The 18891-nt window shown below is 38.1% G+C and overlaps 3 protein-coding genes across 3 annotated transcripts; 2 read left to right on the forward strand and 1 right to left on the reverse strand.

The window, feature by feature from the left end:
- Positions 1–2728: 2728 nt before the first annotated feature.
- On the reverse strand, positions 2729–6728 carry LOC137710460 (ATP synthase subunit gamma, mitochondrial). Its single transcript, XM_068449482.1, has 9 exons — positions 6505–6728; positions 5860–5903; positions 5599–5751; positions 5053–5166; positions 4835–4962; positions 3736–3858; positions 3525–3644; positions 3201–3322; positions 2729–3059 (listed from the first exon to the last, which is right to left on the reverse strand). The coding sequence occupies exons 1-9, from the start codon at positions 6600–6602 to the stop codon at positions 2990–2992; spliced, it is 972 nt and encodes a 323-aa protein (XP_068305583.1). The 5' UTR covers positions 6603–6728; the 3' UTR covers positions 2729–2989.
- A 1392-nt stretch (positions 6729–8120) lies between these two features.
- On the forward strand, positions 8121–12074 carry LOC137709721 (probable S-adenosylmethionine carrier 2, chloroplastic). The gene is made up of 8 exons (XM_068448701.1): positions 8121–8238; positions 8456–8513; positions 9421–9570; positions 10237–10447; positions 10783–10828; positions 11118–11238; positions 11331–11403; positions 11700–12074. The coding sequence occupies exons 2-8, from the start codon at positions 8477–8479 to the stop codon at positions 11932–11934; spliced, it is 873 nt and encodes a 290-aa protein (XP_068304802.1). The 5' UTR covers positions 8121–8238; positions 8456–8476; the 3' UTR covers positions 11935–12074.
- Positions 12075–14641: 2567 nt separating this feature from the next.
- LOC137711471 (serine/threonine-protein phosphatase 7 long form homolog) lies at positions 14642–18519 on the forward strand. Its single transcript, XM_068450718.1, has 6 exons — positions 14642–15633; positions 15716–15821; positions 15970–17165; positions 17364–17510; positions 17929–18036; positions 18161–18519. Exons 1-6 carry the CDS (start codon positions 14737–14739, stop codon positions 18239–18241), a joined length of 2535 nt encoding a protein of 844 aa, XP_068306819.1. The 5' UTR covers positions 14642–14736; the 3' UTR covers positions 18242–18519.
- The last annotated feature ends 372 nt before the right edge of the window (positions 18520–18891 follow it).

An 18891-nucleotide genomic window follows, 5' to 3' on the forward strand; every position in this document is an offset into this window, starting at 1 on the left:
ACTTCCTAAGCCATTAAACAACATTAAATTAAATTAAGTAATTAGGTGCACTCATGAATGCTCTTAACCGAGCGACAAACCTTATGCTTAACAACAAAATAATCTTTAATTAGTTAATGACCAAAATTAGCAAATCCTATCTGGTTGGTTGAAGTGGAAACTTGATGCTGCAAAGTAGAATTCTATCATGTTCATATAGTTGATTGATCAAGAAATTTTTGCTAATCGTTTGCCTAATTCTGAAAATAAATAAATAAAAAGCCTATGTAATCAGCACACCCTTTGTCTTTGGGGTGTGATATCCACACACTTCATTTTACTTCTCACACACCTTTTTAATTTTCGGCCGTCAGATCGGATGAATTAAAGAAGATCAACGGACATAAATTATCAAGGGATGTGTGAGAAGTAAACTGAGGTGTGTGGATAGCACACCCCTCGTCTTTTCTCCACATAATATAACTCATATAAGGCATGCTATGCACTGGTCCAAATTAATGGAGTAGAAGGAAGCTGCTAGGCAAACATGACTCGATATAACCAATTGTTCTCCTAATCCCTTTCTTGCATGGTGAATAAAGTCATTTTCATATGAATTTGCGAGGCTTGTTATAGCATGCTACAATGAGAGGGTTAGCGTGTCAAGACACTTCATAGCTTGTCAAGACATGTCATGCTCTGCATTCTGGCAACAACTCGTGAAGCTTGTTATGACATGCATTTTTCTAACACTTTGCCTACTATTTCGGAATAATTAAAAAAAAAAAAAAAAGATCTTGGAAAGAGTAGACCTCGGGGCCTAAAATTATTTTGTTAGAAATTAGTAAAAAACAGAACGCTACTCATATATGAACATGTTCTTACCGGTAAGAACACGTTCATTAGTAGAGCTGAAAATTAATATGTGTTCTTATCGGTAAAAACACGTTTATTAGTAGAGTTGAAAATTTACAAGTGTTCTTACCAGAAATAACCTTTGTAAATTTTCAGCTCAACGGTAAGAACCCTTCATGTATAATTGCCTACTATGTTGCAATAATTTCCGAAAAAAAAAAAAATAATAATTCAAGGCTCCAGGGTCAACTCTTTCCTATATCTTTTTTTTACATGCATTTTGCCAACATTTTGCCTACTATTTCAGGTTAATTTAGAAGTGGGGCTAATGACGGGGCTAATTGCGATGTTTTGGTGTGCCATGATGCAAGGGTTAGCCTGTCAAAGTGTTAGAAAAATGCATGACATGACATGCTAACCCTCGCCTCGTGCCACGCCAAAACATCGTTGTTGGCCCCAACATGACAAGTATCGTGAATTATAGGCATAATGCATGTCATGACACGCCATGCATTATGTTGACAATTCACGAGGCTTGTTATGGCGTGTCACGATTGGAGGGTTAGCATATCAAGACAAGTCATGGCTTGTTTAAACATGAGACATGTCATCACATGCCAACATCGATATTTTGACGGGAAAAGGATCCTCGCCATATCCTTTTCTTGGGGATTCGGGGGATCACGTAATCATGTCCATTCATCGTACATCGTGCGGTTAGAAATCATTTTAAATTTTAAATTTTAAATTAAATTTAAATAGTATCTAATGAAAACTGACCGCACGATGCCTGATGAACGAATGCGATTACAGGATCCCTCGGATCCCCAGAAAAATGATCCAGTGAGGATCCATTTCCATTTTGACGTGCCACGATGCGAGGGTTAGCGCGTGTCTTAAACCCTTTATTTTCAATTTCTATCCATCTCCTTCTCTTCTGATCGGATTCTTTTCTTTGAAAATGGAATGGAGAGGGAAATGGTTTGTGTGGGAAAGCATTTCTATCTTTTGCTGATACGAGCGCAAGAGGGGAATCTCGACTGAGGGGATGGACGGAGGAAGAAGTAGAAGAGCGCCTCTGCTTTCCTCTTCTTTCTTTCCTAGTCGTTTCATACACTTCTCTTTCTTCCCTAGTCGTTTCATATTGTTCTATTTCTTCCCTAATCGTTTCATACACTAAATGAACGGTTGAAAAAATGTATTCGAATGTCAAATACAAATAATATCTTTTATGATATTTCGGGTACGCACGCCTTTCGCTTGACCGCACTTGTTCAACGACTTCTCAAAATTAGCAAGTAGACACAAAGAAGAATGGATTGGTGAGAACGACGCACATTCTCAGCATAAAAAAAGATGAAAATTGAATTCCAAACCAAAAACTACTAAACATCGATTGAAAATTTGGTCTCTTGGACGGGTTTTCAACTGCGGCCCATCATCCGTAGCCAAAGAGTTGGAGAAAATGTGCACTATATTTTCCACCAAAACCTCCACAAAATTTGTACGTTAGAAGGAGAATTATTAGAAGTACAATTTTTTTGCAACTTTCACCCAAAAAGAATATAGACGTTTTGGCGAAATGTCAACCGTTGTACCAAATCCACCAATTGGATGGTCCCTAAGATTATAATTGCCTTGCAAAGTATAAAATCGTGAACAAAATCTCGTTTGGGAAACATAACACGCATGGCTTAGATCGAGAAGAGAACCTTCGCCATCCCTGAAATGTAAACTTGATTACAAGCCAGATTCTCTCTCGTGTAAATGCAGTTTCTTCATCAGATAGAGAATGGAAACATGAATACAAGTTTATGAAATCGAGCATGACAACTCGAGCAAAGCTATTGCAGAAACACATTATTGCAAAAGAGATGCAAGAAAACAGTATCCGAGAAGAGAAAGCATGAAACATACTTCGAAGAAAATGAACTGTTACAATGTATACAATCCTCACTCGTTTAAGATGAATTTTTGACATGCAGTGCGGAACTTAAAAAGAAGAAAGGAAGCCCAGAACCATCAATTTAAACCATCATTGATATATCCCAGAATTTGAACCCGGAGTAATTATTAGAAAAGTAGCAAAATACCTCTCGAAGGTAACATCTTAAACTTCAAAAACACATTTTTATTTCGTCACCATCAGATAAGCTTAACCCTCCAGTGCTGATGCACCTGATATAATCTCAATCAATTCGGTTGTAATGGATGCTTGACGAGTTCTGTAACAAATAACCACATAACCAACAAAGATCAGTCGTTTATAGTGGACCACGATATTAAAGTCATCAAATAAAAAAAATGTCTGCAGTAAAGGATTAGCTAGGACTTCGAAGAAATTGGGGGTGGAGAATAAGGGGGACCTGTTATAAGTGAGTGTGAGGCGATCAAGCATCTCTCCAGCATTTCTGCTTGAGCTGTCCATGGCAGACATCCTTGCTCCTTGCTCACTGCAAGCATTCTCCAATACCGCATTGAACAAGACCTGCCCAAAAGTATGAAATTCTTCTATGTGAATAAAAGGTAATAAAATATATTCACTTATAGATGCTACTCCAAAACCAAAAGTGTCAATCTTAGGACAATACCGCAACGAATGCAATTTGACGTTAAGCGTCCAACCAGGCCAGTGGTTTGATCAACAAATACAAAAATACGAAGTCTCTAACCTCAACGAAATGACTTACACATGAAAATTGGAACTCTGCCAAATTCTGAAGTATCTCTGACTTTGTCTCACCACCTTCAATCTCATAGGAATCTAGGTCGCCAAGCTTTCCACCAGCTTCAGACTCTCTCTCCACAATCTATATGAACATCGTATCAAATGCCCAAACAACAGAACATGAATATGAGTGATAAAGAGGTTCAGTAATTGAACTGAAGCATTCTTATTACCTCAGGAGATAATACTGTAGACACAGTTGGCAGAAATGAGACGACTGACTGAAACTTGTTGAATATGATTCTCAAAGCATCAAACTCAACATTTTTCAAAATGTCATCAGCTATGACAGATACCTGAAAGGACAAAAGGTACACGCAATTGATGGTCAGAACTCATACATTTGACAATTAATATAATGTATAACTGCCGCATTAATAAATTTGTTCATATAAACCTGGCAAGAGAACTCATCAAAGAGAATTTAATAGGCGTCGACAAGTATAAAGAAACGTGTGCTCTCATCTCCAAGAGGCTCTTTAAACCTCTTGGAAAGCTAGTTTAGAGAGCCAAACGAAGGAAATTCATCTCCAAGAGACTCTTTAAAGGGCTCTTTAACTTAACAAAATCAATAGTGGCTCTTTAAGTTTAGGGAGGAGAAGGAAGAAACTAACAAAAGCCTAATTATGAAACGAACATTAAAACTCAATACTCCCCCTCCTAAAAGCTCTATAGTGGTTATTAATAAATAATTTTCTTTTTCAAAACTTGAATAATTAATAAAACATTAGGAGTTTGTTAGAATAGAAACGTGTTGTTGTAGATGTTAAGATCAATTGGGTCACTAAATTAACTTTTTGATACTGTTTACTAGCTAATTTAAACAACATTTAAAAAGATCTTGGAGGTGCTCTGCTTTTACAATATTGACAGCAAAAAAGTCAACATTTGATCACTAATCATGATCGTAAGGTCAAATTGAAATTTTAATGAAAATTTGACAATGCATTGCATAACAATTAATTTGAACAAAATATAAGTCATTGAGACATTAAGCTTAAAATAATGTCAATAAAACTTAACAAAGATTAAAATAATGTCAAAAAAACTTAACACCAAAGGTTGCCACGACATGATAAACGATTTTTACAGGATCCCCTATGGCTCTAAATGTCATGTATAAAACGCAATTAAATATTGAAAATATGAAAGACAAAATAAAACCAATATGTTGCTAATGTCCCACGTAGGTTGGTCAAGCGTGTGTGTAGTTCTTTAAGCAAACACCACATAGGTAAGCACATGGGCTCTCTTTACTCAAAACATACTAACCTGGGTGTAGTTCAAAGGGTTCTTCTGCAACTCAGTTATGCATAGCTCAATGTCCTTCTTAGAGTCACGAATCAACTGAGCCTTTGCTTTTTCCCCCAAAATGACATATTTTGTCTCTTTTTCAGGACCTACAATAGTTTCATGGAAAAAAAAATATCAATGTGCATAAAATATAAACTTAGCAGACATCAGACTAACAATCAGCTTCCAAGAAATACCAGCGTTCAACTTGTGCAAGGCCTTGCTTATCTTGACTGAGGTAGAGTTAATTCCACCACATAAACCTTTGTCTGAAGAGATGGTAATAATAACATCCTTCTTAACGCTGACGCCTATCATGGAAAAATAAAATACACAATGAGCGAACTTACAAGAATATCAATGTGCACAGGTGGAAAGCAATGAAACTGGGGCGAACTGGGGGACAAATACGAGAATATCAATGTGCGAAAGTACAAAGCAAAGAAAATGGGGCAGGTTGGGGGACAAAGAGTTAAAATACATATCCGTAAAGTACCCATATTATCAATAAAAGGAGCAGAGTAATCTCAGTTCCTCAGTTGCGCTAGGACTTGGCAAGCGGAACAGTCCATTAAGTATTCTAAAATAAAGAAAATTTTCATAAATACTGGTTGCAACTAACCTATGCAACTAGATTGAGTAATGCTGTCAAGGATGCCATGTCTTTAACAGGAATAAGCAAAATGTAAAGAAACAAATAATTTATATAACTTGGCCTATGAAAATTATGCTGTTAAACATACTGGGAGTGTCGCCAAGAAGTGCTGTGAAAGGCTGCCACAGGCCACGAGAATTTTCAGCTTTAACTTGAATTGCTCGGAGCTTTGAGGCTGCAACCATCTTCATTGCCTTTGTGATCTTCTGGATATTCTTCACACTCTTCATCCGGTTTCTAACTGAATACACAAAGTATTACCAATGAACCACATCACCGTTTGCAAAACAGGGAAAACAGAAATAAAATAGGAAAAAAATAATAACTAATTCATGATGATTGTTCTTACCAATTTGAGTTGAAATTGAGCGCACTCCCAAAGGTACTTGCTCCCTGAGCACCAAACCAAGTAATTTAGTTGTCGAAATGTGGAAGCAACAAAAAACGATAGCGAGACATCCAAACATGGAAATGAAATCAAGCGAGCATGATGATCCAGAACTATAGTTGACTTTCAGAGATGCACCAAACATATCCCCTCCTACATTTCTCTTGTTAATCTAAACGATATCGCTCAGCGCTATCCAAACAAATTAAACCCAAACAACATCAATATATTTCGCTCACTAAATTCTAATGACGGATTGGCGGATTCGTGTGAATTATTACTTTCAGCCTTCCATACAATACTAACATCTGCAGTAGTATCCTTTTAACAAATTCAATTATCCACTTGTTATTCGCCGAAAAAAATTCAGTAATCTTAAAGGTTCTCACTTTGCACAAACAAATTAAATCACTCCCTAACTTAAGCAGAGCTTTCATTTCTTCATACACACACACCCCCCAAAATCCATCCTAAATTAAATTAAATTTTATCTATTACTCAATTTTTCTCGGCATCCAAACAGACGGCAATGTAAAACTATAATGCTAGAAAAATGATAAGAAATAAAAGTAAATAAAAAACGGCGGATTTGGATAGAGAGCGTACTCGGCTGGGATGATGGAGGATCGGACGGCGGCCATCGGATGGGGAGAGATCAAAGGGGCGAAACGCCTCCCTTCTCGTCTGAGAGCAGCCATTGCCATGGATTTGGGGATTGGTGATTATCGGAGATTGGAAACCCTAGACACTGGAAGTTGGGATCCGAATGCTTTGGCTTATAACAAATACAGCTGCGAGGTCTCAGGCGTGCGTTTTCACTTTTCACTCTCTCTCGCTTCGTTGACAGCAGGAGGTAATGTGCGTGCGAGGTTGACGCTTCAAACGACGTCGGATTTTGTATATTGCTGAGTGTAGACGCTATCACGCTGACCCAATTAAGAAAGGAAAAAAACTCAGGGTTTGGCCCAATAGGCCCTTCCTGTCAAATCCAAAAACTCAGGATTTGGCCCAATAGGCCCGGCTAAATACTCAGGGTCCGATTTCAAATTTTCAAGGGTGTGTGATATATTTTTAATTTTGTTACATTCGTATTGTTAATTAAGACGATGTTCTCGTCCTTTCACATTTGAGTTTGAATTTTGTTACATTTGTATTGTTAATTAAGATAATGTAATTCAAATTCGTTTTTAACAAAAATCGAACATAATTCTTTATTATAAGTGAAGAGGAATATCAATAGAGTCGTAAACTGTAGACCTGTATTATATATATAGTACTAAATATCACAGAAGAAACAATTTTAAGGAAAGTGTCTAATAAATATTTAAGTAGCAACAAAAAATAGGTTTGTAAGAATTAAAAAATATGTATTATATATGTAGATAGATACATTTAATTTGATTATCCTAGAACAAAACAAAGAGAGGAACATGGTTATGAATTGCTTTGTCAATTGTAGCTATGCGTAACATCAACTTTTACATTAAAAAAAAAAGAGAGTAAAAAAGATAGACAGTACTTGAATGGACGAGATTGAAAAAAAAAATACAATAATTTAATGAACAAAATTGAGATGAGAGAATTTAATCCACAATTTGTAAACCGACGATATTGATATGATAATATTTTTTTTTAAACACACGATATTATATATACTAAGAAGAGATGTGAGCTTAACCTTATACCAGGTTAGTAATAATATGATTCGAATTCACCTTTGACGATAATTTTACAAGTAAAAAATAATACTAGTGGACCATAGTATTAAGTGATTATTGATATGATAATATGACATGTTATAAAACATTTATACGTGGCTTCGGTTTATTTGTCCGGAATACCATGAAAACATTGGTGGGGGGAGTCAAACCCGCCAAATACCCCTAAACCCTACCAGTCAAATTGGAGAGAGCTCAGAACTATTTCCATGGCGACACAGAGCTCGATTTCGAGCGAACGGCATGCCCTAGCGGATACGACTCACATACAATTCTTCGGTAAGCCTTCCTTCTCTGCTTCGGTTATTTGGATTAAATAGATTTCATGGCTTCTGATGCAGCTAAGATCGTAGTTTTTTGTCTTCTTAATTTAAATATTGAAAGAAAATAATTCAACCAGCGACAGAAATCAAGGGAAATGCATATTTATTTATGAAGATTATTATTGGGGGAGAAAATAAATCAGGATTTGATTTAATTATCTTATTAATCTTTGAATGTAGTTATGAGTTCTGTGGGGAGCTATTGCTGGAGCATTTGGAGAAGGAATGATGCATCCGGTCGACACCGTAAAACCACGCATTCAGAGAATCGGTAAAGCTCAATTACTTTTTCAATTCAGGTATGATCACAGAGTAAAGAACAATTCATGCCCTATTGTATTGTGTAAAGCTCAATTACTTGGCGTGGAATCATTTGAATGGCATTTAAATTTATACCAATTTTATGCAAGAAAATAAACTTTCGAGTTTTGGTCCGGGGAATTTTATTTTCGTTCTGAAATGTTTCATAGCTTAGCTGGAAAATGCAATAGTTATTAATTTATTTCGTGTTTGCAGAAACCGAAGAGAATACAGCAGATGGTACGAGCGGTCTGGGTAGCCGATGGATTAAGAGGTACATCTTGTTGCTTTCTGAAGCAGTTTTTTATTTATTTATTTATTTTTCAACTTTTCACACTTGACGTCTTACTCCTATTTGTTTGCATGTAACATGTTTACACGGCCTTTTCCCACACGTATAAATTGGTGTAATTTTATGTGCAAACGGAAGTGAATTCTAACAAAGTACCAATATCAACATCGTAGGTGAAAGCTAAAACGAACAATCTCAAACTAACACAAGAGATTTACGTGGTTTAGCTTAAAGCCTACGTCCACGAGCGAAGCACGATAAGAAATTTCACTAAACAAACGGAGATTACAAAAGAGTATTTAAACTCTCACAACCCAAATCCCACAAATGACAAACCCTAAACTAAACAAGTAGAGAACTCAAACAAATGGAGAAGATTCTCCCAAATTGCTCTCTAACTCACAAATTGACTCTCACCAAATTGCCACACGATTGAGCCACACAAAATACACTAACCCTAACGTCTTATTGATAGTGCATAGGACTTAGATTACAATAAGTGCATAGGACTTAGGTTACAACAAGAATCCTAATAGGAAGTAAATCCAAATCCTAATCAAATAGGCAATTAACAAAATCTCTCCACCAAGGAAACCAACTAAGAAGTCAAAATCCAAACCCAAATAGGACACCAAAACCAAATAGGTAACACAAACCTAATCTTTGCATCATCCTAAATTTGAGCCGTAAAACCCAACATAAATTGATTAGATATAAATTTTGTCATAAAACATAAACAACCAGGCATTCAATCAGAAGTTTTGGACTCCGAACCTAGGGATTCGTTTTTCTCTTTGTCGTGGTTTAGTTCTGGTGCACTCTCTGACTACATGGTTACTTCTTCTTAAGAATCATTGACTCTTAAGTTCGTACCTAATAAGTTCTGTAGGCTTTTATAGGGGTATAGCTCCGGGTGTCACTGGTTCTCTTGCAACTGGAGCAACATATTTTGGTGTCATACAGTCGACCAAAAAGTGGATTGAAGAATCACATCCAAGCCTTGAGGGACATTGGGTTCATTTCATAGCTGGAGCTGTTGGTAAGTTGTTCTGCAGCTCTAAAACTTTAATCTGATTCATGCTGATTTCATTTGAGTTTCTTGCAATGCAATTTCTGTTGATATGCTGAATTAAACGTTAACAGTATTCATCAATTGTCTTCAGAACTTCGGATTATGTGTAACATTATGACATTTGTGTTTATTAGTTGAGGAATTTGAGTATAGTTAGTTGCAAAGATGATCTTGAGTTTTATGGAATGTTGATTTTTAAGTGACTGGAATCTGATTCAAAGGCTTATGAGTGCCATTCGGATTTATGATCTGCTAAATGGTTCTTGGTTGTTCATTTGCTTAAGTTGGCGACCTTTTTATCCTGAATTTACAAATCTTTTGGTTTCCTCTGACCATGCGGTGTTTGTGTTCTCATACATTAGAATTTTGTCTAGTGAGTACTGGAATGTACTATAACTTGGTATCTGAGTGCTCTTTTCTTATTTGGACGTGTATGTTTGTGCTGGTGCATTATACTCAATGACATCCAGTTGGCTTTCAGCAGCTAATTGTTGTTGTTGTTATGTTGTTACGTATAGAGGCCCGTTTAGGCTTTCAGTTGTAGTATTAGAAACTTGAATTACTGTGGACTCTTAAGCCGTCATGTGCCTTAGGGGACTCAAAATGCCTGCATTCCTTCTTTATTTATTTCAGGAGATGCACTTGGTTCTGTTGTATATGTTCCATGTGAAGTAATGAAGCAACGCATGCAGGTTCAAGGCACGATGGCATCTTGGAGTTCTGTTGTCATGAAAGATAATATCACTATGAAGCCTGGTATCCAAATGTATGGTTACCATACTGGAATGTTCCATGCTGGCTGCTCAATATGGGAGGAGCAGGGGCTAAGAGGATTATATGCAGGGTATATCTCTAAACCAACCCCTCTAATCTTTCACGGTGTGCTCCTCCTTCCCTCTTTTCTCGTCCATCCTGTCCATCATCCTTGTACCAATTTTTCATTAATAAACATGTGTTTCTTATAATAAAACAAATAACAGACTAGCTTAGTTTGAGGTCGTACTAAGTGCAATCCAGTTTCACCATGAGCCCAATCGTAATGTTAGCTATTGCCTGCTTACCCCCATCCATCGATGCACCCGAAACACAACACTGATACCGGTCCACACTTCACACTCGAATTATGGCCATAATGTTCTTGCCTAATTGTGGATTTACTTTTTCTTTCATTTAAAGCAGATACTGGTCCACACTCGCAAGGGATGTGCCTTTTGCTGGTCTAATGGTAGGTTGGACAGAGATCGCTTGCATATCTCACCCTTAACTTTTGGCTGTTGCTGCTTAATATTGGGAAAATGGGTTTGCAACTCATAATAACAAATTTTAGTCGAGTAGGGTCGCAACTCTTAACATGCGTTTCCCGACACTGGTTTATTTTTTATTTTGCTGATGCTTTGGGCCTCTAAATGATTTAGTTGCCATTGTTTCTACTGTCGCTCTTTTCCTTAAGAAGTCCTGGTTCTACCAGTAGAATAATAGTGTATCGTAAATTTGATTTCGTGTGTGCTATGCAGGTTATGTTTTACGAAGGCTTGAAAGATTTGACAGATTATGGGAAGCAAAAATACATACGGGATCCAAATTTCCATGTTAATAGTTCCGTTGAGGGGCTTGTACTAGGAGGGTTGGCTGGTGGTATGTACCTTGCTTATTTTCCATTGTTCAGTAATCGAGTTCAATAATTAGTATTTTCCGTAGAGTAATTTATCTTGCATTGAACTTTTTAGGCATTAGTGCATACCTTACCACTCCCTTGGATGTGATCAAAACAAGACTGCAAGTACAAGGATCAACCTTGAGGTATCGGTTCTGTTTGTGGTTACTTTTATAGGAAAACTAATGAAAAAAACTTGGAAAACTTTGAGTTTTAACGATAAGGACAAAATAAAGATTGGCATTTTAGTGTAAAAATATGGTTTTTCGTTAAAGTGAATAGTACCAGAAGCTTTTCGTCAAAGTTCCCTACTTTTATTGGTACTATTATTTTGAAATTACCTTCCAAACCCGACCTGTTACATGTGATATGTTCCGCACAATATTCATGTTCAAAATTTGTCTATGGTTTGGTTTCATTCATATAGTGTATTGAACGTTAGGTACAAAGGCTGGTTGGATGCAATTCGCAGAGTATGGAGGGCCGAAGGTGCAGCAGGGATGTTCAGAGGTAGCATCCCCGGGATTACGTGGGATATTCCGGCTTCAGCACTTATGTTTATGGCCGTGGAATTTCTCAGAGAACATTTCAACGAAGGATTGAGCAACGGGAACACCCGAGAAGTTGCTAGCATGTCAGTGGAGAAGAAGGGATCACCTTTACAAGGAGCCGCTTGAGAACTGGAACCATATGCACAACTTCCTTTGCCCATCATGTAGTTCTGACCAGATTTTCATTGTGCTTTCATGTAGTTCGTGTACGCACACATATAAATTGCATTTTTTTCCAGGGAAAAAGAAGAGATTTAACAACGACCGCCACCAAACGTCGGGCCAACGGCTTTTAGATGATATTCTAGTGCCGTTGGCTTTTCCATTTTGCATATTTTTTTCGTTTAAAAAAATATGTATATTGTAATTTTTCAAAAAATGAATTAGAGGATTAGTCTTTGAATTAAAAAATCGTTAATATTGGTTACTAAATTTATTACAATGTACAGGAGTGGTCTTTTTAGGGTAATTTTGTGAGAATTTCTGGCCCTTTTTTGGGCCCGCTTAAACTCTTGAGAGCCGAAGCTCTGATTCCACCTAGTGGCCAATTCAACCAATAGAGAAAGCAACCCTAGCCCAGAAATACAATAACCTTTTCATTTTACAAAATCTAATAGTATAAAAGAATGGGAGTATTTCTTTTATTTATCATTTTTATGCAATTAAACACTAAACTCATAAGACCAAAACCGTCTCAATCTGTATCTATATCCAACCCAAAACCGAATTAAATATATATAGAGCTCGTTTGCATGTGCTTTTAAAATGACTTAAAACGTTTTTAAAGAAAATATTTTTAGGTTTCAAAAACACTTTAAGTGCTTTCTACAAGAAACATCAGTTATATGCTTCTTCAAATAAGCATTTTAAATGTTTTTTCAGGATTTACTAGCATTTTGACTACAGATTGTTTCTAAAAATATTTTTACTAAAAACGCTTTCAATCATTTTAAAAGCACGTTCAAACATATTTTTTAATAAATATTTTTCTATAATTTTTAATATTAAATGCAATATATAAAACCCTATTAATATTAGCCACATGATTGGTTGAGATTTAATCTCAACCGTTGGTTTGAATGGAAGAAACAAATATCTGAAAGTTTCATACAACATTTCTTGTCTACTTCGAAGGACCACTCGACTCTCTTCCTCGAATTCGAAGTACACCACCTCACTTCTCACTGCTTTCTCCGTAGCGTAGCCACCACGCACCACCCCGGACGACTCGATCGCGCAGCAACCACCAGGTCCACCACCCCGACTCGGTCTGGTCGTTCCAACACGGCGTTTGTTTCTTCTTTCTTCACACCTCAGCGGCTCAGCCACCACCACGTACCCGTCCCTTCCACCATCTCCACACTCCATCTCCCAACCACCACTCCCACGAGTCCACGGCTTCTCTCCGGTCGTCACTGATTTGATTGGTAAGTCTAATGTCTACGAAGGGGATGAATTTGCTCGCATCAGAGTTTGTGAATCAGTGAATGAGAATTAGAGAAGGGGATTAACATTTTCGAGAGGAAATTGTGACAATGGTTACTTATCTTTATCTTAGTTGGAGCAATTGTTCTTCAACTATCATCACTATTGCCCCCTTCAACTCAACAAAACGCCTAGTTATGGACCAATAAATTTTTTATTGTGACTGGAACACAAATGGTACATCACGTGTTTTCATATAAATGGTTGAAAATTGTATTTTATAAGTTATTAACTTTTTAGTACACATATTTTACAATTTGTATAGTAACACGTGATGTACCATTCCGTGTTTCAGTTACATTAAAAAAATCTCTCATATGGATCATCAACTAAAAATCAATTATAATTAGTCCCTCAATTTTAATTTAACGGAAGAAATGATCTCTTAACTTTATCCTAACTAGAGCAATAATCATTCAAATTTTAATTCAATTGTGACAATGACCTTTTCAACGTAATTTATTTTGATAATATTCTGACAAAGTTGACGAAAATGACTATAGCTATATATTTTAACGAATTGATAGACCCTAAGTGTAGCATGGTTATTTCAGTATAACTTATTTTGACAAAATTTCGACGAAGTTGACAAAAATTATAGTTACGTATTTTGATGAGTTAAGATACCAATATTAATGGATTTTTAGTTGGGTGATCGTAGAGGGACATTGATACGATTTATTCTATTTTTGACTTGTCTGTTGTTTGCAGCTGCTGCGTTGTCGCATACGACTGAAGTGCGGGGATACTATCCATATGGATGCTGAAGGTTCTAGTGGTAAGAGAACCACTGCCTCAAAAGGGAAACGGAAAAGAAAATCGTCCACAGATGATGATGCACAGCTAGATTCTCAAACGACTGTATGGGGAGACAAGATTTTGAAGGATTCATTTCCTGGAGGTCCGGAGGATCCGACGGTGCTTAGGAGTTTCCCGAGCCATGTAGCTGCTGCTATTTGGCACAATGTGGTATGATGTTATGATTGTTATCGAGTTTTTGTTTCATTATATTATGCATATGTTTTGAGGATCATTGATAATTCATATTTGTACTTGTAGGAACGTGAGCCCCTTAGGGTGTTCAATCACACTAGTAAGCTCCAAGCATGGAAATTTGACCCGTTAGTATCTAACTGCAAGTTTTGGAGATATATTGATAGCTCAGGGTTGCGGCCGCTTATTGATTGCTCATTTAGGACATCTAATAAAATTGTTGTATCCGCATTCTGTGAGAGATGGCAACCCGAGACGAATACTTTCCATCTACCATTTGGTGAGTTGACAATCACATTAGATGATGTGTCCAACATACTAGGAATTCCCGTGGATGGTAACTCTGTATCTGTTTGTGATGATGAGTTGGACAAGTCTGCCCTAGCTAGTGAGTGCCATGATTTATTTGTCACTGCATTAGGAGTTACCGATGATGAGGCACGAGCTGAGATGGGTCGCTTCAGTGGTAGTGCGGTTACACTTGAATGGTTACGGCAGAGATTTCACAAAGTATCTGATGACGAGTCTCCTGAATTTATAGAGCGTGCAGCAAGGGGTTACCTATTATATCTATTAGGTTGCACACTCTTTGGGGATAAAACAGGGAATAGGATATCTCTCGTATACTTACATTTTCTACGGGACTTGAATAGTGTTGGGGGATATGCGTGGGGTGCAGCAGGATTAGCGTACTTGTATCGGCAATTAGGACTTGCTTCTAGACTTGGATGTAGGCAAATTTCTGGATATTTGACTTTACTAGAGGCATGGATCTACGAGCATTTTCACAAGATTGCTACCCCCCATGTTAACGTTCATTACTCAGAGGATCAGCCGCGTGTGCACCGTTGGACTCCCCGGAAGGATGCTGGGTTATCATTACAGCATTTGCAGGCAATGCGACAACGACTCGATCTTATGCATGATACTGAGGTTGTCTGGGATCCATATCATAGTCAGAGAGGACATCATATTCTACCAAGGGTGACATTCTATACCGGTCTCCTCAAGTGTGTGGATATTGTGGAGCCTTACTATGTTGATAGGGTTCTACGACAGTTTAGCCTTGTTCAGACAGTTCCCCGAGTGCCATATACCCCTTCTCGAGTTCAACGGAACACTGATACAAAAATGTACAAGGTTGTGCATAAATACCTTGATGGGATTTGGCAAAGGCGTGTGGATCACCTATTGGCACCCGAGAACCGTAGCAAGAAGGTTACAGCCCCATCAGACTGTGAGCCTGAGTACCATTCATGGTATCGTAAAATCACCCATCCATACGTGCATCACCCTGATCGTAGGTCTGCTGCCATAGGGCCGCATGACATAAATGATCCACATCAGGTAATTACTTCAACGAACCTTTAAAAGTACTTGCTAATTATGTTGTGAATAATAAATATTTATGTAAATATTGTTTATGTAGCGCATAGCACTTGCATTAGCCATCATGGAGCCTATTTTACAGTCTGGTCTTCATTGTGCTGGTGGACTTCACGAGGCATTTGAGCAAGTCCGGTCAATTTTGCAAGGTACTCTCGTTCAACCAAATGTCATTTAAATATTCGTGTGCATATGAAAGTGGTGCTGGAAGAAGACACTTTCTATTACTATGTATCCTGCAAAATTCCCAGATGAATTCGTCTATAAACATTCACATTTAATTTGTATTTCGGTTAGGGTCTGAAGCAGAAATCGCACCAACAGCAGCAGCTGCAGCTGCTCCATCTGCATCTGCTGCTCAAGTCGTTGCAGAACCAGCAGCAGCACAAGACATTGCAGAACCAGCAGCATCTGCTTCATCTGCATCTGCAACTCAAGTCATTGCACAACCAGCAGCAGCACAAGACATTGCAGAACCAGCAGCATCTGTTTCATCAGCATCTGCAACTCAAGATGTTGCAGAATCAGCAACAGTTCAAAACGTTGCAGAACAAGTCTTCGGTTCGCCTTCTTCCTTCGTCAACAGCTCTGAATCCAAAGATAACTCGTGGTTGCCTCCGCCTCCTCCCAAAACTCCAATTGTCTGGCCCCCTGACGGAAAGCTCAGCCTTGAATGGGTCCAGAACCTCATGTCTGTTTTCGATTGGGCGTCTAGAAATCTTGACCCAAACCAATTTCCAGACGTGTTTCCTGTGGAGGTTTTGTACAGCTTGATCATCTGCGCCTCCAAGATTCTCCACAAAGAGGCAAATTGCATTGTCGTCGACCAGTTAGGCCCAGAATCCACTGTTGTCGTCATTGGAGGCATTCATGGTCAGCTGCACGATCTCCTTTTCCTTCTAAAGGATGCTGGATGTCCTTCAGAAAATCGATTATTTGTGTTCAATGGCGATTATGTTGATAGAGGGGCTTGGGGGATCGAAACCTTCTTGATTTTATTGGCGTGGAAGGTATTTTTGCCCAAGAGCGTTTATATTCTTAGAGGAAATCATGAATCCAATTACTGTACTTCCATCTACGGGTTCCAGAAGGAAGTATTGACAAAATATGGAGACAAAGGGGAGGATATTTACCAAAAATGTCTTGGCTGCTTTAAGTGTCTCCCTTTGACATCCCTTATTGGAAAATATGTGTACACTGCTCATGGTGGGCTGTTTCGCAGCACAGCAGCATACCTCAAGAAGTCAAAGGGAAAGAACAAAAGGAAAATATCTTTCGACAGTACATTGTCTCTTGGAACCTTTGAAGAATTGAACAAGGCCAAAAGAATGGTACTAGATCCCCCGTCGCAAGGTTCAAACTTGATCCCTGGTGACGTGCTATGGTCAGATCCATCCATGGATCCCGGTCTATCTTTCAATCAACTGCGAGGTGTTGGTCTACTCTGGGGTCCTGACTGCACCGAGGACTTTCTCAGGAAGTTTCAGCTGAAGGTATATAAGATGGAACCTGCACTTCATATTTTATTTTTCATACGAAGTGGGTGAGTCGAAAACAATATCTAGTTGCAACCCTAATATAATGTTGACAGCAAATAGGTTCTTACAACGGCGTATTTTTGTGTCCTATTTACGTTTACTTACTTGTGTTGTATTTGCAATACTAAGATTTGGATATTGTTAAAACTACAGTTGATTATTAGATCGCATGAAGGCCCTGATGCACGGAAGAAGAGGCCAGGTCTTGGTCAAATGGATAACGGGTTCACCATAGATCACGTTGTGGAGTCAGGGAAGCTCATAACTTTGTTTAGTGCACCAGACTACCCACAATTTCAGGTTTGTTTACAATCTTTTGATGCATGTATGGTTATGTTGATGGGGTTTTACATGTTTCCCTCTAAGATCGTAAACTCAATTATCCTAATTGTAACTCAATTACCTTAATTGTTAACTTTGGTAAGTTTTATACGTTTGGAACATTCTTGTAGCCTTGTAAGCAGAAATATCGACCTTTGTTATCTTGCTTAGTTGAAAGTTCTTTAATTGGATGATTCCACCAAGGAAACTTCTGTACAGAAATCGTTTGTGTGATAGAACAAGAGCATGGAATCAATATAAAATATATAGATGCAGCGCTTGAAATGTGTGTGTGTGTGTAAACGCATAGCTGTTGACTTACGGATTTTATCATATAGTTTGTGCACCTTTTTTTCGCGTTCTGTAAATTGACACTAATCTCTTGATGCACATGCAGGCGACGGAAGATAGGTACAGAAATAAAGGAGCTTACATCATTCTAGAACCCCCTGCTTTTGATAATCCTGTTATCCGTAGCTTCGATGCAATCACTCCAAGACCTCAGGTACTGTACTGGTTTTTACTGATCCGAGATTGTATAAGTCCCTGTCCCTAATAAGTTTTTCTTTTCGTATTGGATTTTACTGATCCGAGATTTCATATCTCCATACTCGTGGCTTCCATTGCAGGCAACCCCCTTTTATGATTTTGAAGACTTATCTGATTCTGATCAAGAGTCGGACTCTGGGGCGAGGGAGATTACCCCGTGAAGGCCTCGGTCATCAATCGCCAATCGTACATTCATGATTTTGTTGCGTCTCTCTATTTTGGAAACTGCATTTTCTTTTGCCTTGCCAAAAGCCATTCCAAAATGTACATGGTTCATCAATGAGATTCAGAAACTTAGTTATGTTTAACCCGAAGAACACAAATTCGACTTACGACGGAGATTAGATGTACACTCCTTGCTAAAGCAAGATCAAAGTTCAAATGAACATATGGAAGCTAACTGGCCTGATTGAGGTTGGGTAGGGAGTTTAAATTTCTTTCCACAGAACTGCTGCTACTGTTCTGACTACTAAATTGAACCCGAACAAAAAAATGTACGCGCACAGGGGTGACCGCAGCTAATGTCCGTGTATCATGTCCGAGCGCGGGGGTGACCGCGTTTAATGTCCGTGTGGATCAATTTTTTACGGCGAGGTGACCTTTTGTTGGGAGAATACCACACCAATAACCTGGCTGGATTGACCTTTGTGTGTGATTCCCATTTCCAATCTTCGTCCCTTGATCATCTTCCTCAAGTTTGATTTCCAGAGAAGCTCATCTCCGTACATACATGTGGGATGTCACGGTAAAAGCAATTCAAACAAATTACGCATTTTTTTATATAACAAGGCGTGGTTGAATTTGAAATACC

Source organism: Pyrus communis, chromosome 12 (genome assembly GCF_963583255.1).
Source record: "Pyrus communis chromosome 12, drPyrComm1.1, whole genome shotgun sequence".
NCBI lineage: Eukaryota > Viridiplantae > Streptophyta > Magnoliopsida > Rosales > Rosaceae > Pyrus > Pyrus communis.